At 46.8% G+C, this 26,094-nt stretch overlaps 2 protein-coding genes across 2 annotated transcripts in view; one reads left to right on the top strand and one right to left on the bottom strand.

Moving 5' to 3' along the window:
- Positions 1 to 4,187: 4,187 nt before the first annotated feature.
- On the top strand, positions 4,188 to 18,357 carry CCZ1 (CCZ1 homolog, vacuolar protein trafficking and biogenesis associated). Its single transcript, XM_084886186.1, has 15 exons — positions 4,188 to 4,392; positions 5,291 to 5,388; positions 5,482 to 5,575; positions 5,842 to 5,919; positions 6,565 to 6,612; positions 7,180 to 7,263; positions 8,278 to 8,453; positions 11,016 to 11,097; positions 12,654 to 12,715; positions 13,368 to 13,479; positions 14,430 to 14,463; positions 15,038 to 15,155; positions 16,442 to 16,600; positions 16,846 to 16,973; positions 18,022 to 18,357. The coding sequence occupies exons 1-15, from the start codon at positions 4,291 to 4,293 to the stop codon at positions 18,075 to 18,077; spliced, it is 1,431 nt and encodes a 476-aa protein (XP_084742312.1). The 5' UTR covers positions 4,188 to 4,290; the 3' UTR covers positions 18,078 to 18,357.
- A 126-nt stretch (positions 18,358 to 18,483) lies between these two features.
- Positions 18,484 to 26,094, bottom strand: part of RSPH10B (radial spoke head 10 homolog B) — a 31,910-nt gene continuing 24,299 nt past the window's right edge. Inside the window, exons 18-20 of the mRNA XM_084886157.1 lie at positions 25,389 to 25,482; positions 21,339 to 21,534; positions 18,484 to 20,326 (exon numbers count right to left, since the gene is read on the bottom strand). Coding sequence (XP_084742283.1) covers positions 20,149 to 20,326; positions 21,339 to 21,534; positions 25,389 to 25,482 — 468 coding nt within the window. The 3' untranslated portion in view covers positions 18,484 to 20,148. The remainder of the gene's footprint in view (positions 20,327 to 21,338; positions 21,535 to 25,388; positions 25,483 to 26,094) is intronic.

Raw genomic sequence — 26,094 nt, 5'->3', positions numbered from 1 at the left:
GGTGGACAGACACTTGGCCTTTTATATATATAGATTTACTTGTATTATGTCTTTTTATTATATTATTATTTCATATCCTTATCTATGATTTATCTTTTGGGTAATGATAGTTGGTGGTTTAACCTACTTTGCCCACCCCTGTAAATGACAATATATTACATGGTTACATAATAGCTTAATTCATGTAATAAACACCTAAAAATCACATTATATATAGAATACATATATATGAATACATATATACATATATATTTTGTCTAGTAGTTCTTGTTCTCTGATTGAACCCTGACTTAAGAGAGTTTGCTCCAGATTTTGTTTTTTTGGTGTGTTTTTTTTTAAATATATTTTATTGATTTTTTACATATATTTTATTGGTTGCATGTGCCCGCAACCAATGTACATGCCCTTGACCGGAATCAAACCTGGGACCTTTCAGTCCGCAGACCGACGCTCTATCACTGAGCCAAACCAGCATCGGCCAGATTTTGTATTTTTAATAAAAAGTATCACACATTAACCTTTTACTGGATTTGTGGTTTGCAAATATTTTCTATTCCATTGGATGACTTCATTTTGTTGATGGTTACCTTTGCTGTGCATAAGCTTTGTAGTTTATTTTTTATTGTTTCATGCACTTCTTGTATCAGCTCCAAAAAATCACTGCCATAACCAATGTCAAGGAGCTTACATGTTTTCTTCTAATTTTATGGTTTCACCTTTTATGTTCAAGTATTCAATCCATTTTGAATTGATTTCTTATGTATGGTGCAAAATAGAGATCCAGTTTCATTTTTTTGCATGTGGCTATCCAGTTTTCCTAACACCATTTATTGAAGAGACTACCCTCTTCCCAATGTCATTATTGGCTCCTTTGTCTTAAACTAATTGACTATATGTGCATGGGTTTATTTCTGAGCTCTCTATTCTGTTACAATGATCTTGTGTGTTTTTATAACACCATACTGTTTTGATTACTATAGTTTTGCAATGTAATTTGAAATTAGGGAGTGTGATGACTTCAGTTTTGCTCTTCATTCTCAAGATTGCTTTGTCTATTCAAGTTCTTTTGTGGCCCCATATGAATTTTAGGATTGGTTTTTGTGTCCATAAGAATTACCATTGGAATTTTGATAAGGATTGCATTGAATTTGTAGATCACTTTAGGTAGAATGGGTATTTTAACAATATTAATTCTTCCAATCCATGAACACAGAACATCTTTCCATTTATTTGTGCCTTCTTCGATTTCTTTCATCAGTGTTTTATAATTTTCAGTGCATAGATCTTTCACCTCCTTGGTTAAATTTATTTCTCAGTACTTTCTTCTCTTTGGTTGTTGTTTTAATCCTCACCCAAAGATATTTTTTCCATTGACATTTAGAGAGGATGAAAGGGGGAGAGACAAAGAGAGAAACATGGATGTGAGAGAGACACATCAATTGGCTGCTCCCACTATCACTCCAACTGGGCCAGGGATCAGACTGCAACTAAGGTATGTGCCCTTGACCAGAACTGAACCTGAGACCCTTCATCGGTGGGTTGACACTCTAACCGCTGAGCCAAACTGACTAGGGAACTATTTTATTCTTTTTGATGCTAATGTAAATAGGGTTTTCTTACTTTCTCTTTCTGATAATTCATTTTAGCAACAACTGATTTTTGTATACTGATATTGTATCTTGCAACTTTACTGACTTCCTTTATTAGTTCTAAGGGGTTTATGGTGCAATCTTAAAGGTTTTCTATATATAAGATCATGTTATCTGCAAATAGAGACAATTTTACTTCATGATTTGGATGCATTTCTTTTTCTTGCCGGATTGTTCTAGGGAGGACTCCTGATCTTAGAGGAAAGCTTTCAACCTTTCACCTGTGAACTGTGGGCTTGTCACATGTGGCTATTATTAAGGGATGTATATCCCTTCTGTACCGAGTTTGTTTATTGTTTTTTATCATGAAAGGATGCTGAATTTGTTGAGTGCTTTTTCTCACCTACTCAGATGATTATATGATTTTGACCCTTCATTTTATTTTTTTTATTTTTTAAAAAATATTTTATTGATTTTTTTACAGAGAGGAAGGGAGAGAGCTAGAGTTAGAAACAGTAGGGGATGTGCCCTTGACTGGAATCAAACCTGGGACCCTTCAGTCCGCAGGCTGACGCTTTATCCACTGAGCAAAACCGATTTCGGCAACCCTTCATTTTCTTAATGTAGTGTATCACATATATTGATTTGCATATGTTGAAAATGTCTTTTAAAAGTAAGTAATTATAGTAATAATTTGTTGAATAATGATTAAATACTGGGTGCTAGATGTCCAATTCAAAGTCCCATTTAATTCTTATAGTGAAGTCTTTAGAGAAGCCTTTACTATTAGTCATTTTACAAACAAGAGATACACACTGGAAAAAGGTTAGGTAATCAGCCCAAGGTCTCACACCTAGTGAGGGATTGAGCTAGGATCGGTGCTCAGGTCTATGTCCAAATTCCAACACTGTGCCCCCAAATGTGAAGACCCATTCTGCCAGGTTGGATAAGAAGTCCTGTTTTTAAACTTAATCTGTGACCGACAACTACTGACTCCAAGAAAGAAATTACTAAAAAGGGCTCTCGGTGGCCAATTGGGCCAAATGTAAAATCGGGGCCTAGCAGCCTTGCTAAACAGGGGCCTCTCACACAGGCTACACTTCCGGGAGGGAGCAGCCTGCATGAAACTGCCCGCCTGCCATCCGAGCCAACCCTTCTAAAGGAATTCCTGGAATCCTATTTCAACCAATAGGACTGAGGCTTTTTCCATGCACTGGGAGCTGCACAGCTGTAGTCCCATCAGCATTTTCACTGGCCAATCAGGTGCCTCCATTAGGCCAAATCAGGACAGTGTTTGTTTTGTGTTTTTTTGTGTTTTTTTTAATATATTTTATTGATTTTTTACAGAGAGGGAGGGAGATAGAGAGCTAGAAACGTCGATGAGAGAGAAACATCGATCAGCTGCCTCTTGCACCCCCCCCACTGGGGATGTGCCCGCAACCAAGATACATGCCCTTGCGTGGAATCGAACCTGGGACCTTTCAGTCCGCAGGCCGCCGCTCTATCCACTGAGCCAAACCGGTCCCGGCTGTTTGTTTTGTTTTGTTTGTACCAATCAAACTGAGGATGAGGAGTCCTCATTTGCCCAGGGGAGGGAGCACTTCCTGCTCTGGAAGTCAGATTCCCTCTGACTCAGGGAATGGGCTGTCCTTGACTACCAAAGATTGTGTTTTCCTGCTGGAGCTGTGCCAGGGAAGCTGGCCGGCTGGGCCAGGCCAGAGTGGACGAGCAGAGTCTGGCTGTCTTGCCAGAGAGGGGCCAGGCTGGAACACTGGGCTGCCTCACCCCTGACCTGCCTCACAGCCCTGCTGTTCTACCCTGTGCTGTCCGGCATCTGGGCTGCTTTGAATAAATTCTCCTTCCCTGTACCCCACATTGGGGTTTCCTATTGGAGTTGAACGGATGCCAGTTGACAGCAGACAATCTAAAGGTGGCTTAAGGTCTTGAGCTTGGCCAAGCAGTCGGCTGTAGTTCAATCGGCTAGAACTCCAAATCCCAGAAGCAACGAGCCATTCCAAACCGCGCCATAATCCACAGGGCTCAAAAGCTGGAGGGGGCGATGCCCTGGGCGCGGGGCGCGAGGGACGGGCTCTCCGGAGGAAGCCGCGGCTTCTCCCGCGCGGGGCGCGCACAGGCCGCCGCGGGCAGCGCCTGCAGATCCGCAGTCTTCCTTCGGCGCCAGCGGAGTTGGGTAAAGAGCTAAGTCCGTCGGTTTGGTTTGAACCACGGTCACCTGAGGTCTCTCAAATTGGAATTAAAAAAAAGAAAAAAGAAAAAGCAAGAAACACCTTATATGCTCGAGGCGAGGCTGTAGACGACGAAGACGGCCCGTCTCCAGCGGGACGCACGCACGAGTTCCTCTCAGCTCAGGGCGTCTCTGGCGCCTTCGCGCTCCCTCCTACCCCGGACTCGGCTCCGTCCATTTTGCCTTCAACAAGCGGCCGTCCCCGTGGCCCAGGCCGGAATCCTGGGCGCAGACCAACCCAAAAAGCCGCCCTCCCCTTACCTCTCACAGAGGAAACGCCTGCCCAGGAACCAACCCTCTCAGGTGCGCCTGAGGGGACGCCGCGCTGCGGTTTCTACTTCCGGGCCGACTGCGACCACTTCCGGGGCGACCGCCAGGAGGCGGAAGTGCGGTTTCCCCGAGGCGGCCGTCTTGGGACCGGCAGAGGGAGGCTCCCGAGGCGGGGGCCGGGCCGGGATGGCGGCGGCGGCGGCCGGGGCGGCCCAAGAGAAGCAGCTCCCGCCGGCTCTGCTGAGCTTCTTCATCTACAACCCGCGCTTCGGGCCGCGCGAGGGGGAGGTGAGCGGGGCGGGGCGGGGCGGGGGCGGCGGGCGCGCCCGGGAGGTGACCCTCGCCCTCCAGCGCCGGGGAGCACCTGCCCCTCTGCCCTCCCCCGGCGGCTCTGCCGGGACCGCTAAGTGCCAGGGGCGCCCGGGTCCGGGAGCCGGCGGGGACTGACAGCGCTGGCAGCCTGTCCGGCTCCCGGGTCAGTGCCCGGGCATTGAAGGAAGAAATGTCGGGTGAATCGCTGCACACGGGTTGAGTCTTTTCTCGTTGCTTGGGTCCTGGGGTGGTTAATTGAGTGGTTGAGTGGTTAATCGAGCTGCTGTCTTTGTTCCTGGAAGTCCCCGACCTAGCAGCGCGGGAGAGCGGCGGACCGCAGCCCTGCGAGCTTGCAGGCTGGGAGGAGGGAGGACCCTCGCAAAGATTTCCAAATTACTGAATGCACCAGTTCCAGGAGTTTTGTGTTTGTTGGTGCTTTAGGTGGGGACGGCGGCTTCCTCAAAGGATGTCCGGAGCAGGAAATCACAGTCCTTGTAAAGGCTGTTTAAATGTCCCTGGACCTGCTGGGTTTGGTTCGCGGGGAGGTGTAAGCTTGTGCACGCGCACGCGCACGCGCTTATTTCTTTGGAGCGTCAGTGTATTTATTACAAATGAGCCGGAGGAAAGAACTCCGGAGACGGAGTGTCAGAGTAATTGCCTAGTGCTACTTCACTGCCGTGTGACTTAATGAGTATCACAATTGTCTTTCAGTCTGATGAGCGTTTTGCACATGGACACTTATTTTTTTTTGCTTTGGGAATGGTTTTTGTTTTGCCTTTAGCATATATGATGTTGACATCAAACAGCATTTCCAACAGCTAAGATTTTTAAAATGCTTTATGTTAATGTTGTGGTACTGTTTCTTCATACGTAGGAGGAAAACAAAATTTTGTTTTATTATCCAAATGAAGTAGAGAAGAATGAGAAGATTCGAAATGTCGGGCTATGTGAAGCCATTGTACAGTTTACAAGGTAATGCCTGTCAACGTGCTTCTGCAGAGCTCAGCGAGTTCTTACAGCTTACGCCGGCGAATTGTCCCCAACACATCCTTCTCGCCTTTGTAGGACCTTCAGTCCATCAAAGCCCGCGAAGTCTTTACACACACAGAAGAACAGGCAGTTCTTCAATGAACCAGAAGAAAATTTCTGGATGGTCATGGTATTTACATGCACAGCACATCTTTTTGAAATTGTAAAGTTATGAGTGATCTTTACTGTTAAGGATTTAGTCCTCTGGCCATAGCATCAAAGTAAAATTGCAATAAGATTGGTTGCAAAAAATTCAACTCCTGTTCAGGATTTGCTCTTAGGGTTGTTTTAAGAAGTGTGTTTTTGTTGTGACAGGTTCAGATATTTAAATTTAGGGGAAATTTTTAAAACGTATGGTTGGTTCATTGTATAATTTCATTTTATCAAATTGTGTAGGTTGTTCGGAATCCTATCATTGAAAAGCAAAGTAAAGATGGAAAACCAGTTGTTGAATACCAAGAGGAGGAGCTGTTGGTAATGTCATTCTTTTATTTCATGTTTTTAGAAAAACATTTATTCCTAAGTATGCTGGGTGACTTTCTTGGCCAGTTTTAAGCTACATTGCTTTGCAGAAGTTCCTCAGGGCACACAGGTGAGGTTTTATATCTACTGTTTACATTAGTGCAATCTTATGCAAAGGCAGATGTTCCATGTCTTATTCATACCTTCTACTCATCATCCATGTGTAAATCCCGCCTGCAATCAGGCTTCCTGCTTTATAATTGAACTTATATATTTATTTATTTTTAAATTATTTATTTTATTGATTTCAGAGAGGAAGGATAGGGAGAAAGAGAGACAGAAACATCAATGATGAGAAAGAATCATTGATAGGCTGCCTCCTGCACGTCCCCTACTGGAGATCAGGCCTGCAACCCAGGCATGTGCCCTTGACTGAAATCGAACCGGGGACCCCTCAGTCCACAGTCCGATGCTCTATCCACTGAGCCACACCAGCTAGGGCATGAATTTAAATACCTCTCTTTTCAGCACACAACTATTGTGGGATCAAGTTTATAAACATTTTGTTGCTTTGCCAACAGTCATTGTACCTCTACCTACCGTGTAATAGAATTTCCTTTCTATTTGAGACGTGTGCTGTGTCTGTGTTGTTTGCAGGACAAGGTTTATAGTTCCGTGCTCCAGCAGTGCTACAGCATGTACAAGGTAAGAGTGACATTCTTTCTGGATTGAATCTAGCCAGTTACCCCCATTGACAGGGGTTGTTTAAAAATAATTGTTAATTCTTTACATTATTGCATGGTGACTGTATGGCTGGGTGAGGGGAGGAAATTACGGGACCTCTGAAACAGTATTGAGTTTGTACATACACTCACTCACTGAGCTCGGAGCACTTCTCCATTCCTGGCCTTGTACTAGGAATGCGTCCCCATTGGTGAACAAGACAGTCCAAGTTCTTGAGGAAAATGCACACTGTCTGGTTTAAGAAATCTGGTGACGATACTTATGTAAAGTTCAAAGTGGGTATGAGCTGAGGTTCAAAATGTGCCCAAAACAATTAGGTGATTTCATTAAAATCACATCACTTAACAGCGTGTTAGTTTTTGGTGACTTCTAACTCCTCCTTTCTCATGTGACTAGATTCTATATTTAAAAGGGACTGGGGAATTAAGTAAGTCAGATTCATGAAGCTAAAAGTAAAAGAAGAACTTGTCATACCGGATGATTGAAGGGCATGGGAAACTGACTTTTTAAAACCTTCTGCACCCTTAGCTTTTTAATGGGACATTTATGAAAGCCATGGATGATGGAGGTGTCAAGCTCCTAAAAGAAAGATTAGAGAAATTCTTCCATCGGGTAAGTATTTTGAATTTTATTTACAATCTTCGTCGTGTCCAGATAGACCTTTCTATAGAGACAACTTTCTCTCCTACAAAAATCCCAGAACTTGAAAGTGGCAAAGAGCCTAAGATATACTGTGGCAGACCCTGCCCAGTGAGGAAACTCATTAGACTTGCGCGTGAATCTCTTCCTAACCTACTGGTAGGTGGGAGCGTCTCAGTGCTGGTGCACAGCTCCTTTAAGCATCTTGAGACATGGTTCGGCTTCACCCGTCCTCCTGCGTCCGTCAGAGAGCTTATCAAAAGTAAACTTACTGTACGGCGGGTTGGTTGGTTAGCAAAATGTAAACGCTTCACTGAGTTGCGCACGCTTATGGATTGATTCTGTTCATGTAACGGGCCAGAAGTGTTTGGCTGTGACCCAGACTTTATCACAGCAGTGGCGATAAGTGTGATTTTCCCAGTGATGCGTGAATGTCCCTACGTAGCTGCCATTCTCTTTCACTGCGAATGTAATTTTGCGTATCTCACCCAACCTCAACCCTCAATAACCTATTTTTGAATTATTATATTTTTGTGAATTACTTATTTGTTCTTCACTTCAGTGACCATAACTATTCACTTTCATACCATCTCCTGCTTCCTGCTCTTGTGCCCATCCCTGGCACAACGGCCACGTGCCCTGGAACATGATTTTGATGTAAGACATTAAGTCACTGAGTGTATCCGTGATGTCACAAATGAGGCTAACCTAATTTGAGAAGCACTAATAAAAGGAATTAAATGCTTCAGAGAGAGAAAACACAATACCAAGGAAATATGAATGAGTGTGTTTGAACGTTATACTTTGAAATTGGTACTGATTTCACTTCCGGTTACCTGTGATGCACCTGCTGGCTGGCTTGTCTGTGTGCTGTTGCCATGTGTGATTGTGCTGTACCATTAATCAGGGCTAATTATCTTCCATTGTGAAAGAGGACTACATTCAGTGTACTTATTTATAAACGTTATGTCTTATTTTTTCCTACAGTATTTGCAAACGCTGCATTTGCAGTCATGCGATCTACTCGACATTTTTGGTGGAATCAGCTTCTTCCCGTTGGATAAAATGACTTATTTGAAAATCCAGTCCTTTATTAATAGAATGGAGGAGAGCCTGAGTATAGTCAAATACACTGCCTTTCTCTACAATGACCAACTCATCTGGTACGTACGCCCTGAATGGATTTGGTGTTGGCTGTGATAGGATTAGATATTATTGCTGTTCATGGGAAGATATCAGTTGACTATTTTTTTTTTTTATTTTTTTTTTTTAGTCTTCACCAGAGAACGTGCTTTTATTGATTTGAGAGAGAGAAAGGAGAGAAACATTGATTGGTCGCCTCTAGTACATGTGGTTGACCCAGGATTGAACCTGCAACCTTTTGGTGTAGGATGACGCTTCAAGTAACTGAGCTGCTCGGCCAGAGCTCAGATGATGTTTTGTCTAAAGTTTTTGGCTTATTTTTTAGGAGAATTTTCCCCTTACTGAACTGACTTTTCAGGGCTTAATGCTTTTATAAATAAATGCCTTAGGTATGTTGAGTTAATCAGAGCTGACCATGCTTTTTGATCTTGGCTGGATTATGTTATATTCCAGTATATAAGACAGTAAGTCTGAGTTCTGGACTAAACTGATCCTAAGTGAGGATTGTGCCTTGGGTGATCACAGCCCTGTTCTTGACAGTGCTTCTGCCGACGGAAGTGCCCGAGTTAAATAACTGGGTGCCGTCTCCAGAAGCTGGGTGTGCTCTACTGACATGCACAGCCGTGTGTCGTGTGCAGCCTTGTGGTGGCTGCATCCCTCAGAGCACTTGTGGAGGTCTTAGAGCAAAACAACGGAAGCCCATTTAGCAATGACACCAACACCGGACACAGTTATCCTATATAATAAAAGGCTAATATGGCCAAAACCGGTTTGGCTCGATGGATAGAGCGTCGGCTTGGGGACTGAAAGGTCCTGGGTTCGATTCCGGTCAAGGGCATGTACCTTGGTTGCGGGCACATCCCCAGTAGGGGGTGTGCAAGAGGCAGCTGATTGATGACTCTCTCTCATTGATGTTTCTAACTCTCTATCTCTCTCCCTTCCTCTCTGTACAAAATCAATAAAATAAATATTTTAAAAAATAATAAAAAAATAAAAAATAAAAAAATAAAAGGCTAATATGCAAATCAACCCAACTGCAGAACGACTGGTCACTATGACGCGGACTGACCACCAGGGGGCAGATGTTCAACACCGGAACTGCCCCCTGGTGGTCAGTGTGCTCCCACAAGGGGAACGCCGCTCAGCCAGATGCTGGCTCATGGCTGGCAAACACAGCGGCGGTGGAGGGAGCCTCTTCCACCTCCACAGCAGTTGGATATCCCCCGAGGGGTCCCCGACTGCGAGAGGGTGCAGGCTGGCTGAGGGACCCTCCCCAGTGCATGAATGTCTGCACCGGGCCTCTAGTCTGTAATAATAAAAGCATAATATCCCAATTAGAATGGACGTCCTTCCAGACGACCTTCTGCGAGGGGAGCCCGGCCCTGGGTGCCAGAGGGAAGGGTGCTGGCAGCCGGGGGGAGGAAGGCCTGCTCTTGCATGAATTTCGTGCATCGGGCCCCTAGTAGATCCATAAACCAGAAAGAGCAGTCAGTCTCGACAAAGCAGTAGCATTGCATGCACACAGGTGACTCACTTTGAACGGAAGGAAAGTTCTGTTTTTTTAAAGGGGAAAAAATTCCTTGAAATAACTATTTGAGAGACTGAGAACACTGTACTTCTAGCCTGAGGGGCTCTTTCCTGTGGGTGGAGTCCGGACTCCTTGGGCCGGCAGCGCAGGGTTTTGTTGGCTTCGTGTGGTTGTCTGTCTGTGCTAAGGAAGGAACTCTTGTTTGGTGTTTTAAAAACTTGTATTTTGAGATCATTGAAGATTGCCGTACAGTTAAAAGAACTTGCCCCCAGAGGTACCATCTGGCATAACTAACAGAGCGTTACTTCATTTGTTTCTGAGGGGAGCGCAGGTAGGGGTGGGGGGCAGATCCTGGATGGAGAGCTGCTTGGTCAGGGCTGGTGGAGACCCTATAACTGGGCACGCCTCTTCGCCCCTCTGCAAGCAGAGGCACCTGCTGGTGTCCTGTGCTCTGAACTGCTGGCTGCAACTTAATTTGTTAAAATGTCCTACCCAGAAAGCCAGCACCGAAGGACTTAAGGCCTAGCATTACATCTTAAGTGCAATAATAAAAACAAAGCCCAGGTGCATGGACTGGTCAGCAGTTAAGGAATGTTGCCAGTTCCTTTTATAGGGCGTTTCCACTCCATGCCCTCGGGTCTAGGACAGCCCTGGATGGTGAGAGTATAAAGCACAACACTCAGGCGCTTTAGAAGTTTCCAATAGCCGAGATAAGATAAAAAGAAACTGGTTACGTTAATTACAATAATATATTGTAGCCCAATACAGCTGAGCAAAAGAACATGCCACTGCATGGCCAGAAGCCGAGCCACGCGACAGCTCCCACCTGAAGGGGAGCATTGTGGTCACTAATGCTCCCCAGAGTCCTGGAGAATCTGGTCCTGGGCTGACTTCCAATGGCCCGGGCAGTGCGTGGCCTTCAGCAGGGCCCAGGGCCGGACGCAGGCGTGACATTCCCTCTGCAGCCTCCCAGTCCAGGAGGCTCTCGATCTTCTGTGGGAGAGGAGATGAGCCTTCGCGTGGAGCCGCCTCTGACAGTGCTTCTCTGTTTCAGGAGTGGATTGGAACAAGATGACATGAGAATTTTATACAAATACCTCACCACGTCCCTCTTTCCAAGGCATATCGAACCCGAGGTACGATTGGGTGCTAATGTCTCTCTGTAGATAGGTGGGGAGGTAGGTATGTGCATGTTTGCATGTATGTGTGTACACATGCACATGGGGCTAGGGCAGCTTCGATATCTATTTTACATCATCGATGTGATATGTAGTGAGACCTGTTTACCTGTATTTCACTTAACACAGGGAGCCACATGTGTCAGCTCTTCTCATTTTGTTACGCACAAAGGCAACAGCAAAGGCATGTTTTTAAAGGAGCAGTTCACTGAGTAGAGGGAGAACCGGTGTTTAGGTCGGGTTCTGGGAATTCGGAAAATGCCAGGACCTTTGACAGAGCAGTGGTTACCCATCGTCTTTTCATCTCCAGCATGTGATCTGATTTGGAGTAGATGTCACACAGCCTTCCCACTCTGGTACTTACTCTCCCGACCTCCTGCGCAGAACTGAAATAACTGCGCAGCTCTCCCAGCATCCTTCTGTAGCTTCAATTGTACTGGGAGTGAAAGTGTTCCTAGCCCATAAAAGCTTCCTCTCTGCCCAGGAGCGTGTGTACTCTGGTTCTCTCCCTCCCTCTCCCTGATTTTTAAAGCCATGACTTAGAACAAGAAAAATGTCTTTGATAAGAAGCTGAGAGCAAGGTTTTGAGAAGGACCTGGTCCTGCGCTTAGTTCCTCTCTAGGTAATCTGAGTAGATTGATTGACTGTATTTGAATGTGTGCTGTAAGCCAGACACCCAGCAAGCACGCATCTCCTGACAACAGTCCTCACATCATTTTTTATTTATTTATTTTTTTAAATATATTTTATTGATTTTTTACAGAGAGGGAGAGAGATAGAGAGTTAGAAACGTCGATGAGAGAAACATCGACCAGCTGCCTCTTGCACACCCCCTACCGGGGATGTGCCCGCAACCCAACGTACATGCCCCTGACCGGAATCGAACCCGGGACCTTTCAGTCCTCAGACCGACACTCTACCACTGAGCCAAACCAGTTTCGGCTCTCATATCATTTTTTAGAAGAGTAACAAGGTGTTTAGCTGGTATGACTGTTGGGTTGGGGGTGTTTTTTATTTATTTTCTATGCGTATTGAAATAGTACATCCTTAGCAAAGGAAACTAGGAACGTGCTCTAAATACAAGTCGAGGAGGAGGCATGACGCCCTGGCGGAAGGCAGAGGCCTGGGTTTGAGCCTGGTGTGCACTGGTGACTGTCGGTGGACTTCAGTTGCCACATCTAGAAAATAGGAAGAGAGTGTTCCCACAGGGGAGACAAGGTGAAGTGGAGTAATTGACGTCATTGCTAGGATGCACTGACTGCGTGGGAGATTTCGGTCATTGCTCTAAAAGCACTAAATTGGATGTGGAATTTAGGCGCAGGGAAGTTACGTTGTGACGGTTCTGGTTAAAGTGAGTTCTCTGTGTCTGTGAGCCTCCTCTTTTCTGGGTGGAAGGAGTGGGGAAATTGATGTAGAGAAGTGGCACAGAGCCAGCTGGTAGATGAATACTGCTTTTCAAAGCTGTGAAAGGAGACAATCTAATAAGTCATTTCTCAACACCCATTTGTTCACAGTTGGCAGGAAGGGATTCTCCCATCAGGGCAGAAATGCCAGGAAATCTTCAGCACTATGGAAGGTAGGACTCTGTTCTTCAGTGTGCGGTATTGGGAGTTTGTCATCTTCCTTGGTAAAGATAAAATCATGAACCCATAATTACCTTTGTGCTGCTTTGTGATAACTAGAGGCCCGGTGCACGGATTCATGCACCTATGGGGGTCCCTCTGCCTGGCTTGCACCCTACTACAATCTGGGGCCCCTCGGGGGATGTCAGATAGCTGGTTTCATCCCGATCCCCACAGGCCCGATCCAGACAGAGGGAGCCCAATTCTGTGCATTGAGCATCTGTCCCCTGGTGGTCAGTGCACATCATAGCAACCAGTCAACCATTCGGTCACTTAGGCTTTTATATATATTGATAGATGATCAACAAAGGAATTCTCTTGTTTCCAGTGAATTAGAACCATTACTTCTTTGTATTCTGATTTGGTGTTTTTTAAATAGTATCTAGTTTCCCCAAAAACTGGCTGCATATTAAGTAGAATGTACTCCATATATACAGGGTGGGCAAGGTAGACTTACAGTTGTTCATATGGAAACTAATGCAAAAATAAATAAGAATGAACTCAGTGTTTTGCATGCTCACAATGTAGACCTACTGTTACCCACCCTGTATATTCCTGTTTATAATTTTTCTAGTTTAATCGAGTCATCTCTTGCTTGCTTCTCAGATTTCTGACTGGACCCTTGAACCTTAATGATCCAGAAGCAAAATGCAGATTCCCCAAAATCTTTGTAAATACCGATGACACTTACGAAGCCCTCCATCTCATCGTTTATAAGGTAACAGCTGTTTTCTCTCCAGTGTTCCAGGTTAACACCAAAGTAACTCTCCCGTGTGTGTCCACGGGTACGTGTGCAAATCTCTTACATGTTCTCAGATCGTGAACGTTACTGTGACACTCAACATGGGTGCCCTCCTGGAATAGTGCCTTCCTTTCCGGCTCCTGGGAAGGCGTTTCCTTACTTGTGAGAGGGTAACTGTCCGAGGCCTGGCGTCCTGTGTGCTGGTTGGACGCCCCCGGCACAGGCCTGCCCACACTTGCCTGAGTACTGCCCTCGTGTGATTTACAGATGTGGACTTGCTCATTCTGTAGGCACAGTCTCAGTTCTTCCTTAATCTCATCTAGTGCTCATTCCATATCCAGATTTCTCCAGTTGGCCAGAAAATACCTTTCTAAAGGTGATTTGTCCAATCAGGAGTCCAGCCAGGTTGCTCCATGCCGGGGTCTTTCTCCAGCGTGTAGAAGGGTTCGGGAATCTGGAGAAGGTGCTGCGCGTAACTTAATAAAGAGACTAGAAATATAAATTTGTAATCCATGGGGGAGCCAGAGGAAGCTTCTCCTATCTCTGGACTCAGGGCTTTTTTTATTTCCACATTTTGCCCTATAGCAAAGTAGATATACATATCAAAGGTAAGGTTGAGTATACAGTAGGCATTGTCAGATTGGGGGAACTGCCTTGTCTGTTCAGGTGTTTGGCCAGCAGGAGGCAATAACTTGCAGATTAAAATGCCCTCAGCTCTCTGGCAGCAAGCAATCACGTATGTAAATTCAGGTTTGGGGAAATGCCTTCGGCCCTTCCAGTAGGCAGTAATATGTATCTTCAGCCCTGCTGAAACCTCAGGGTTCCATCAACCTTTTGATGAAACTTCTTGCGTTTAGGACATGCGTCCGCTCTGCAGCCTTCCCTCTGTCCCGCCTTGTAACCTCGGCTGTGTTTTCTCCTCCCAGGCCATGAGCGCAGCTGTGTGCTTCATGATTGATGGTAGGTACACACTGTGTCTGACGCCAGCCTCAGACAGACCTTGTCTGTCTGCAGTTCGCTGTGTCCTGTCCCTACACAGTAAACATGCCATTAGCAGCATCGAGGGAAGTCGAGTCCTCGTTTTCCCTTTGTAGCAGCAGGACCTGGGCTCTCTGTGCCCCCGGCTGTGGGAGGGAACAGAGGCACTGTCTAGGGGGCTTTGCCAATTAAATGAGGTCACATTTGAAGAGTCCCGGACGTGGCCCATCCGTGCTGTGTAATGTTAAATATTCGACCTTCTTGGGTTGACTTGGGATGGACAGCCCATTTACCACCCACAGCACATGCTAATGTCAGCATTCTCAGTGAGCCAGGTCTTTGCTTTTGTTGTTTATTTCCATCTTAAATACAGTTTTGATTCTTCTGTTTCTCTTCTATTGGGGGGGGGAGGGGGTAGGGAGATCTGATCATTTAATTGCTTCATCCCCCAGATCCATAGTTCAGTAAAGATAGCAAAATTGTTAAGACAGTAAAGTGGACAGTGACCTTTTCACCCCAGAACACGGTCACTCACTGCTTTCTGCCTTCCCTGCAGCCTCCGTGCAGCCCACGCTGGACTTCTGCCGGAGACTGGACAGCATCGTGGGGCCCCAGCTCACGGTGCTGGCATCGGACATCTGTGAGCAGTTTAACGTCAACAAGAGAGTGTCTGGGTTAGTACTTCACTGTGTGCTTCCTTCCCAGCATGCAGCGGGGCTTGGGAGAGGAAGGGAGGTCTCCTCAAACAAACGGACAGTATTCATTCGCTTCCCTCTGCTCCAGAGAGCCGCAGAGAGCCCCCAGTCCTGTCTGAAAGGCCACTGGGGAGCTGCTCCCGAGTTTCTGCCCACGCCGATGGTTGGGCGGGCTCTGTCCTGGTTGTGGCATGAGTGTATGGACTGAGGTGTGCCAGCTGTGCCCGTGGGCTTGGCCTGTGAGAGCCCACCCACACCCCACATCCCACTCGACCAGCCCAATGGAGGAAAAAACCCTGTGTGAGGGTTAACAACAACAATTCTGCTTTTATAAGAATTCTCTTTTCATTTTCCTGGAAACTAAGCTCTCACATGCCTTCTTTGCCTAGATGTATAGTATTACAGTAATAACCCACTCGTCCAGAGCCCGGATGTAAGCAGAGGCCCTGAGCCCTCAGAGGCAGGGCCGCTCAGCTGCCAGCCAGACCCCAGACTGATTGAGGGCACAGTGAGGGAGGGCAGGAGGCCCTGCATCTAGTGGCCCAGCTATCTGGTAGGACCCTGAGAAGCCACAGGCCCTGACCTGGGGGCAGTGGGGTAGCACCACTCATTTACAGCAATTGAAGCTGCATCGTCCTTCATCAGAAAGGCTGATCTCCACTCAGGAGGGTGCAGTGCTGCTGGTTACCAGTAGTGAGCTTCAGTTCTGTGGCAGATTGACACACGAACACGCGTGTTCCCAGTTCAGTGGGATAAAGGAGATGTTACTCTCCTAACGGGCCAGCAGACTTCTGAAAAGGGCCGAACAATAAGTACGTTGGATTTCATGTCTGTGTAGGTTACACCCCCTCAATGGCTGTTTGTGTGAAAGCAGCCACAGGCAGTATATTAACAAGTGTGGCCCTTTTCCAATAAAACTTTATTTAGAAAAACAGGGCCAGGAGATACATGGTCTGTATTCATTTAGTTTGCCTTTATTTTTTATTTTTTATTTTAATTGATTGCCATTTATAAAGACATTATACTTTTATTGAGAAAAATCATAAAACGTTTAAGTATTTTTATTTTTTAAACAATACACTTCAGCCCTCTGGAAAATTCCATCAGATTAGATGCCTCACAGATAGCACGAACCAATGAGGAGCGGTCACACCTTCATGGAGATCCGCCTGGCAGGCCCCGCCATTGGGAGTCCAGGGCTCGGCCGCACGGATCTGAGTTTGGAGGACTTTTCAGAATGCTGACAGTTCCTGCTGTCCTCACAGGTCTGAGAAGGAGCCCCAGTTTAAGTTCATCTACTTCAACCACATGAACTTGGCAGAGAAAAGTACGATCCACATGAGGAAAACGCCCAGCGTATCGCTGACGTCTGTTCACCCGGATCTGATGAAGATTCTGGGCGACATCAACAGCGACTTCACCAGGTAATCTGAGCGCCGCTCCGGCGAGGGGCCCCTGCCGATCAGCAGAGATGCTGAGGGAATCGTCCTCACAGCCCAGTGACCACGGCCCCTCACGGCCCCCGCCTCTGGGCTTCCAGACCCACCGCTAAGCCCAAAGCCACGGGACTCCCGAACTTCTCAGACCCTGAGAGTTCCCGTTGTGCGTAGCTCCTCACAGCCTGCCTGTGTGTAATAAACCACTGCCTTTCGCACCTCTTGTCTTGCAGGGTGGACGAAGACGAGGAGATCATCGTGAAAGCCATGAGTGACTATTGGGTTGTTGGGAAAAAGTCTGACCAGCGGGAGCTCTATGTCATTTTGAATCAAAAAAATGCAAACCTGATTGAAGTAAATGGTAAATAGGTTTTGGTATCTAAGCAACTTTTAATGCTTCTGGTATTTAAACACCACTGTCTTCATTGTACTGAGACACGTGCTCAATAGAACAGCATGACTGTTGAGATTTCAAGCAGATGCCTCCGTTGCTTGGAGACCTATAGCTTTGTTCCTCAAGAAAGCATGTGAAAAGCTTGCCTGTGTCACGGCAAACTTGACAGTGGCCAAAGGAGACAATCCCGTGGCTGCCCATCCTGTGGCTGAGCCAGGCCTTATTTCCGTGGGGAGGATACACGCTTCACAGCAGAGCGGCCAGGCTCATGAAGCCGCTGACGGCCAGTCTGTGCTCCCGCTCCAGCCAGAGCGGTCCTCCGCACGCTGTCATCCCAGCAACTGCTTTGACTGACCCTGGCGGTTGTGCTGGCCAGGAGGCAAGGGTGTGTCCCCTTCCCTGCACCCAGCCCCGAGGCGGCTCTGCGGGAGACCAGAGCAGGGAGTGGACAGTGGGGATGCACCCAAGTGCCTGCCACCTGTAAGCAGAGTTAGGTGTGCGTTTCTCTCTGCGGGTATCTCCGAGGGCACGTTCCATTTCTCCCTTCTGTCACACACATGCATAGTGTGTGCGTTAGAAACTGCAGGGAGGCCGTGCTCAGCACAATGGGCATTGAGTCAAAGCATGAGAGGGGGCGGTGGGAGCACCTGGTCCGCAGGTCACGCTGCAGCAGGAGTTTCCTGCTTGCATCAGAGTTCTCAAGGTTTTAGAAGTTGTGCCCCTGAGGCCCTCTCTGGGGGTGTCTCGGGCCTTCTGGGTGCTGGGTTTGAGCTTTTCTCGGGCCGAAGAAGCAGTGTTTCTCTGTAAATAGCACTGAGGTCCGTGGCATATCAGGCTTTTTCTCTCGTAGTTTATTGACATTTCTTGCCTCGGCTTCTTAGAAATCAGATCAACATTAAGGCAGATAATCACTTATTCCCAACTTTATGCTAGAAGAATGAAGGTACTAATGTGTGTCATATACCCTCCGAGTGAAAAGCTCTCCCTCACTCACTGCTTTCTGTCCTCCCCGCAGAAGAGGTCAAGAAACTCTGCGCCACGCAGTTCAACAACATCTTCTTCCTGGATTGACCGGTAACGGCTCGCAGAAGCATCTTTTAAAAAGCAACTCGGCAAGCGTTCTGTTTACACTGCAGGCTATTGGTCATATTATTGACTGGATTAATGACAATAGTAAAGCAATACTTGCTCTGAAGAATCAAATTTCTACTCAGTCTGATGATCCTCTGGAGTTTTTAGATTTTAAATATTTATGTGGAATTAGCCAACGACATTGTATCATTCCATTCTTTGGACATTATGTGAATATTTTACTGGAAAATAAGATTAATAAATTGTTAAAGTTTTTAAACTTCCGGTTTTGCGTCGATTCTCTCTCCTGTTGCCGGTGTGTGGACCGCACTGGCCGCTGGGCCCCTGGCCCGTCCTGGGGCTACTCCAGCAGCTGGAGCGGAGCGGAGCTGGGTCCCTAGACCTGAGTGGTGAACTGAGTCCTTTGCCCAAAGTAATCACTAGCCGTGGTGTTTATCCTGAGTTACTGATGTGGTTTTTGACCTCATGTCATACTAAGCTTAGTGGAAGTGCCCCAGGATGGCCTAAACATACAGCGTTTTTGTCAGGTAGAACTCACTCCCAGACACTCTGCAAGCAGCCTCACAGCTGGGATGGAGCTGGCTGGGTTTTATTTTAAAACCTGCCCTTCAGTGGCCTGGTCCCCCCGAGTCGGGGTGAAAACAAGCCAGGCATGGTCTAGAAACTCTGGGCCCACCCAGCCCGCACCGGTTCAGTTCCCATCCAATTTGCATGCTCCTGTGCGGGAGGGAGGAGATGGGAGAAACTCCTCATCCATTTGTAGCGTTTTTTGTTGTCTTGCATAAAGCAGTTTCCACTGTGATTTCCTCTCCATCAAGGCATGCTTTGTGTTTATTGCTGACTTGCTAATTGCAGTCCCATGAGGTCCGGTCTCTGAGGGGTCTTTTGAAACTGTTGCACTTTTCAACCAAAAATGCAGCCAGTGTTTTTTCTCTGTTGCATGCTGGCGTCTAACTCTGTTAGTTCAAAGGGTTTTGTGTAGGTACTGTAATTGTCTGCGTCCTTCCTCAGTGTTGCTCTTCCTGGTCTGTTTGCAAGGCTAGCTGGGGAGATGCATGGGAGTACTGCATCTTTTTGGTTGTTGGTCCTTTTCATGACTTTTATCTGTATTATGCTGATATTTGCTTTAAATTCTATTTTGTCGACCTTGAATAATGCTTGCTTTCTAATCATCTTGATTAGATTTTCCGGGTGCATTTTTCCTACTTTTATCTTTTCTAGATGGCTTTAAAGATGTTTTCCCTTGTAAAAAGGAACATTGAAGTGCTGTTTGTAATTTTCACCCAACCTGAGGACTTCCAGGCTGGGCGGGGAAGAGGCGGGGTTAGCCTGTTACATTGGTGCCTGGTATCTTGGCACTTCTCCCTCCATCTTTTGTTTTCTGTTTCCATCTGTTTTCTTTGTTGTTTTCCTTTTCCCCAAGATTTATGTTGGATGATAGTTTCCTTCCTTCTGCCAGTTTGGAAGCTAGAAGTTTTCTTTTCATGCTTTTGGTGGAGGGTCTTAAATTTTAAAACAGATTATTAGCTCTGACGTTTCCTAACAGAGCCTCAGAGTATTCACTTCGCCGCCAACTGCACCCCCGATCCTGACGCTGCTGTCTGGCCTCGGGTCACGCAGTGTTTGTGGTGCCGACTCGGGAAGGAGCCCCGTCGGAGACAGCCAGGTGAGAGGACAGGTGGGCTATGGACACGGGGCGGTGACAAGGGGCAAAGGAGCTGTTTTGGGAGGGGGAGCCCGAAGAAAGGTTCCAATGATTTCATCTACTCCCCATTGATATGTGATTGGTTTTATCAAAGTCTAAACATAATCACCAATCATGTGGAATACACACTCATTTGCTACCCACATCCATGTGTTTTCAGAGTGCAGGCATTCGGTGGCCCAGCCTTAGCAAAGCCGGGAACAGCGAACGGGCAGGGTGTGGCACGCGAGCACAGGAAGACAGGGAGGGGAGAACACCGCTTTATTGGCCAGGAGGGCATTCCAGGCTCGGGCTCTGACCTGGCACATCCGGGCTCCCGGGGCTCCTTCACCAACGCGCTCGCCTCTATCTCTTCCTCTTCTTGCTGGCGATGGTCTTGGACAGGCCCAGCACCGAGTCCTCCTTGGGGAGGGCCAGCATTAAGTTCAGGGACGTGATGTCCATCGGCTCCTTGATCACATTGATGTCCACCACGCCGTCCTGTCTTTTGACCTTTTCCTCTTTCAAGCCCAACACCATGAGCCTAACGCCGGACGCAAACAGAAGGAGACAGTTATTTTCTTTGTCATTTCAAAACCAGGTGTTTTTTTAAAGCAACTTTCTCAATGTGATTTTTTTAATACACTTTTATTGATTTCAGAAAGGAGAGGGAGAGAGAGATAGAAACATCAATGATGAGAGAGTATCATTGATCAGCTGCCTCCTGCACGCCCCCTACTGGGGATCGAGCCCGGAACCCAAGCATGTGCCCTTGACCAGAATCAAACCCAGGACCTTCTAATCTACAGTCCAATGCTCTATCCACTGAGCCAAACCAGCTAGGGCCCCAAACCAGTGTTTATGCTGCATGCGGAGTAAAGCTGACCATAATTTGCTGAAATAAAGTGACACCATCTCTAGACCAGATCTGCAGCGCTTTGTGAACCACGCTTCTCTTAGCAACTAGCAGCCAGGAGTAGCCTTGGAAAGCCTCCTGAGTCTTTGTGCTTACGTCCCATTTCCTGCTTTCTCCCACAGACCCACCGGCTTGAGGTGCAGGTTTTTAGACCCTGGCCCGACGTGTGTGCACAGAACTGAGCCTGGACAGGGGCTCCGGGCAGGTAAGGTGCAGCCCTTCGGGGCCTGTGCCGGGTATCGTTTTACGTGCTTTACGCACATTGACTCACGTCCTCCTCACCGCAGCTTGCAGATGGGGAAACTGAGGCACACAAGTGGCTGACCTTGCCCAAGGTCACCCAGGTGTTAAATGGCGGGGCTGGGATTTGAACCCGGGCAGTCTAGATCTGTGGTCTGACTCAGCGACTCTGTCACATTGCCTCCGGGTGTGAGCCTTAGGACACACTTTAGACAACAGGAGAGAACAGGGAGCCCCCAGGCAGGGTTCTTCCGGGGAGCCACAGGCCCGGGTGCCCAAGAGGACAGACGCCACCACTCTGTCCCCTTCCTCCCTCCCCCCCACCCCCAGCCCTGAGGACGTCGTGTGGCTCCGGGTGGCTCAGGAGACGGAGGAGAGGGGCCGAGAGGGTTCTAGGTACCTGGCTTCCAGCTCGTCATTTTCCGTCTTCCTCTCTTTGGCCATGGCTGCGTACTGTAGCTTGTCTTCCTTTACTTTCTCCTTGAGAGTTTCCTCATGTTTATATGCTTGGAAGAGCGTGTCCACAAAAAAGAAGTACAGGCAGTTCATCCACATGTTGATGTTTTCGAATTGCTCATCCTTGCCTTTTCTTCTCTCTGGAAGAAAGCGCGGTGTCAGTGAGCGGCCGGACCGTGGCGCAGCGACCGTGGGGCCGGTCACACTCTGCCCTCCGGAGGGGCCCGTGCTCCTCGGGCTCCGTGGGGGGGAGCTGCAGGGGCTGCGCGGGCGCCTGGAGCGGGGCGTCAGGCGGTCCCCCAGGCTCCTGGCACCTGTGCTGCTTTTCTAAACAGCCTAAGTGGGTTTTGTTGTTACTTTTAATTAAAATTTCAGAAAATGTATTAACATTGTCTGTGTTTCAGGAAAAGGAAAGCCACGTGGCATTTGTGTACATTGTCTTAAAGGCAGTTTTCATTAAGAAAATAAAAGGATTTTAAACTCTGAATTGGATAAGAAATACTATTCTATGAGAGAGAGGGAGGAAGACAGAGAGGTAGAAGTATCGATGATAGAGAAATATCACTGATAGAGAAACATCATTGATCAGCTGCCTCCTGCATGCCTCCTACTGGGGATGGAGCCCACAACCCAGACATGTGCCCTGATGGGGAATGAACTGGTGACTTCTTGGTTCATGGTTCAGTGCTTAACCACTGAGCAATACTGGCTAGGCATAGTAATATTCTTTTTTAAAAATATTTACTTCTATTGACTTTAGAGAGGAAGGTAGTGGGAGAGATAGAAATATCAATGATGATTTTTAAAAAAGGAAAAAGAAAACAACCACCACCAAAAAAAAAAAGGAAGCATCGATGAGAGAGCATCATTCATCGGCTGCTTCCTGCACGCCCCACACTGGGGATGGAGCCCACAACCTGACCAGGAATCGAACCATGACCTGGTTCATAGGTCAATGCTCAACCACTGAGCCACACTGGCCAGATGCACTTTTCTCTGTCTGACTTATTCACAGTTTTTTGGTCATGATTATTCAGGTTTCCTATGTTTTCTTAAGTTGACTTTAGTTATTAATGTTCTCTTCCTAGCCAGGATGTGTGTATTTACACTTTTATTCTGGCTGAACTGGTTGAACATGTCCATTTTCCTTTCAATTAAAGAACCAGCTCTCAGAAAGGCCAGTGTTGCCGAAACCAGTGTGGCTCAGTGGATAAAGCGTCGGCCTGCGGACTGAGAGCATGTACAATTCCGGTCAAGGGCATGTACCTTGGTTGTGAGTACATCCCCAGTGGGGGGTGTGCAAGAGGCAGCTGATCGATGATTCTCTCTCATCGATGTTTCTAACTCTCTCTCCCTCTCTCTTCCTCTCTAAAAATCAATAAAATATATACTAAAAAAAATAAAAAGAAAGGCCAGTGTTAGTGTTCACTCTCCGATGCCTAAATTGTGTCTTCTGTCGCCAGGAGTTTCTGTGCCTCCATCATAGAGAAGCTGCCAGGAGACTAAAGAGTTTCCGCACAACAAAGGAAACCATTTAAAATGGAGAGGTGGTGCACAGAACCGGAGGAAACATTTGCCAATCATATCTGAGAAGGGTTAATATCCAAAATATATAAAGAACTCATAGCCGAAACCGGTTTGGCTCAGTGGATAGAGCGTCAGCCTGCAGACTGAAAGGTCTCGGGTTCAATTCTGGTCAAGGGCATGTACCTTGGTTGCGGGCACATCCCCAGTGTGTGTGTGTGTGTTGATGGGGGGGGCGGGTGCAGAAGGCAGCTGATTGATGTTTTTCATTGATGTTTCTAACTCTCTATCCTTCTCTCTTCCTTTCTGTAAAAAATCAATAAAATATACTTTAAAAAAAAGAACTCATAAAAACCAGTACCAACAAAGACCACAATGTAATTGAGGATCCAAATAGAGGACGTACCTACGGCCAACGTGAGAAACTGTTCCCCGTCGCTGATCACCGGGGAATGCCAGACAGACCCCAGTGAGAGTCCCCTCACGCCTTTCCGAATGGCCCCCCCAAAGACCAGGGAGAGCGGGCTGGGAACCGTGTCACTAATGGGAGCAAAGTCCCTGCCCATCATTCCAGGAGCTTCCTGGCTGGTTTGTGGAAAAGGGTATGGTAGTTCCTTAAAATGTTTACAAATAGGACTACAACCTTATGACCCAGCAATTCCACTTCTGGGAATATAGCCAAAGAAAACAGAAACAACATTGAAGAGATAGCTGCTTCCCGTTATTGACAGGAAAACAGCCCACGTGTTCATGAACAGGTGACTGGGTTGTGGAAGAAGTTGTGGAACAGCCCTGGCTGGTTTGGCTCAATGGTTGAGTGTCAGCCTGTGGACTGGGGGTCCTGGGTTGGATTCTGGTCAAAGGCACATGCTCAATCCTCAGTTGGGGGGTGTGCAGGAGGCAGCCCATCAATGATTCTCATCAGTGATGTTTCTATCTCTCTATCCTTCTCCCTTCCTCTCTGAAATCAATATATATATATATATATTAATGTTGTGGAACATCTATAGAGTGGAATTTGATTCAGCCAAAAACATGGAGGAAATCATGCCATTTGCAACAACATGGATGGACCTCCAGGGTTTATGCTAAGAGAAATGAGTCAGAAAAAGACAAACACTGTAAGACCTGTTATATGTAGGATCTTCACAACATAAAAACACAGAAACAAACAAGTTTGTGGTTACTGGAGGGGGTGGGAGGACTGGAAGAAGGTCGTCAGGAAGCACAAATTTCCACTTACTTACGAGATAAACTAGGAGCCCTGCGCACGAATCCATGTGCCAGTAGCTACCCGCTGCCCAGAGGCTCTCTGTGGCCCAAAGGTCCATCGTGGCTAGGCATGAACGCTTGCCTCGTCGCCGGGGCGATGAAGCAGGCATTCCACAAGGCCGCTCACGCTGCCTGCTCTCAGTGGGCACCTCCTCCCCTTCCCCCTACCCCCGGGACTGAGACTGGGGGACTCTGGCAGGGCTAAGACTGAATGCCACCATTTTTGTGATGGAGTGATGGTTAATTTGCATATTACCCTTTTATTACAATAGATAGGAGGATAAGCACAGGGATGTAACATACATGATGATGCTAGTTCAGCACTGTTTGTTGTATACGAAAGTTAAGAGTGTAAATCCACCAAAATCGGTTTGGCTCTGCGGTAGAGCATCGGTCTGCGGACTGAAAGGTCCCACGTTCGATTTCGGTCAAGGGCATGTACATTGGTTGCGGGCACACCCCCAATAGGGGGTGTGCAAGAGGCAGCTGGTCGGTGTTTCTCTCTCATTGACGTTTCTAGCTCTCTATCCCTCTCCCTTCCTCTCTGTAAGAAAAATCAATAAAATATATTAAAAAAAAAAAAAAAAAAAAAAAAGAGTGTAAATCCTAGTGGTTCTCATCACAAGAAGAATGGTGTGCGATAGATATTTATTAAACGTATTGAGGTAATCATTTCATGACATATGTAAGTCAAATCATCATGTTGTATAACTTAAACTTACACAGTACTACAGGTCAATTATGTCTCAATGAAGCTGGAAAAAATACCAAAAACAAACCTGAACTCATAAAATCATGCCCTACAAGGAACTCTGTGAAGCTGGAGGCAGAATTGGAAGTAGCAGTACCAGCCTAATTATATACATAATTTTTTAATTTAAAAAAATTCTAAGCCCTAACTAGTTTTGCTCAGTGGACAGTGTCGGCCTATGGACTGAAAGGTCCTCGGTTTCATTCCGGTGGGGAGCATGTACCTTGGTTGCGGGCACATCCCCGGTGGGAGATATGCAGGGGGCAGCTGATCGATGTTTCTCATCAATGTTTCTTACTCTCAATTCCTCTCCCGTTCTCTCTGTAAAAATTCAATAAAATAATTTTAAAAAAAAATTAAGATGGTTGTACATTTTTTCATAAATTTAAAAAATCATGTTTAAGCAACAGTTTGCCAAAATTAAAGTTATATAATTAAGATACTCACCACTTTGAGGTAATAAAAAGGTAAGCCCTTTTCCTGCAGGTTTCACAGTCACTTTGGAAATTCTATCATCACTTAGTGACTTCCTGAACCTGGGCTTTTATGGAAAATAAAATAAAATTATAAAGCAGAATATTATTTCTGCATCATCATGTACTAAAACTAGTTTACTACATTATAAATAATTAGAAATTGTTAAGGAGGCCGTTCTCTTTAAGCTAAGTAGCAGTTATTGTATTGATTGGTAGGCTCCCCCCAAGAAACCAGGGATTGAGGAAATATTATGCACAGGTAATACTACTTACATTCATATATTAGTGGCTTTAGTTCCCACACATATGCTAGATCTCCCCCTTGAACTCCCCGCTTATATATCCTGCATATCAGGTAGCTGTGCTACTTGCTCACCACTTGGATGGCATGTGTCCTGATATGACCAAATCCAGTCCCTTAATTTCGCCCCCATCTCATCGACCCCCTCCCCCTGGCCCAGACCCCCCCCCCCCCTCCGCTTTGTGGTCAATGGAAACTATTCTTCCAGTCCTTCCAGGCCCCAAATCCTGGGGTCACCTTGGCCTTCTCTCTCTCTCACACGCCACAGCCTTCCAAGTCCCTTCGATCATTCCAGGAGTTTCCTCACTGGTGTGTCAGCGAAGCCATCATGAGCCTGCTGAGCCCTCTGCTGGGGCTGGCATCTCCCTCCCCACAT

The sequence above is a fragment of the Pipistrellus hanaki genome (assembly GCF_964339955.1).
Source record: "Pipistrellus hanaki genome assembly, chromosome: 5".
Lineage (NCBI taxonomy): Eukaryota > Metazoa > Chordata > Mammalia > Chiroptera > Vespertilionidae > Pipistrellus > Pipistrellus hanaki.
This window is presented reverse-complemented; position numbering and strand designations above follow the sequence as displayed.

Bases quoted from the DNA above. Each gene is read 5' to 3' on its own strand.
- CCZ1 (XM_084886186.1), top strand. From the start codon at position 4,291: ATGGCGGCGGCGGCGGCCGGGGCGGCCCAAGAGAAGCAGCTCCCGCCG. The intron at 6,613-7,179 runs GTAAGAGTGACA...CTGCACCCTTAG, and splicing joins AGTGCTACAGCATGTACAAG to CTTTTTAATGGGACATTTAT. The intron at 16,601-16,845 runs GTAATCTGAGCG...CTTGTCTTGCAG, and splicing joins ATCAACAGCGACTTCACCAG to GGTGGACGAAGACGAGGAGA.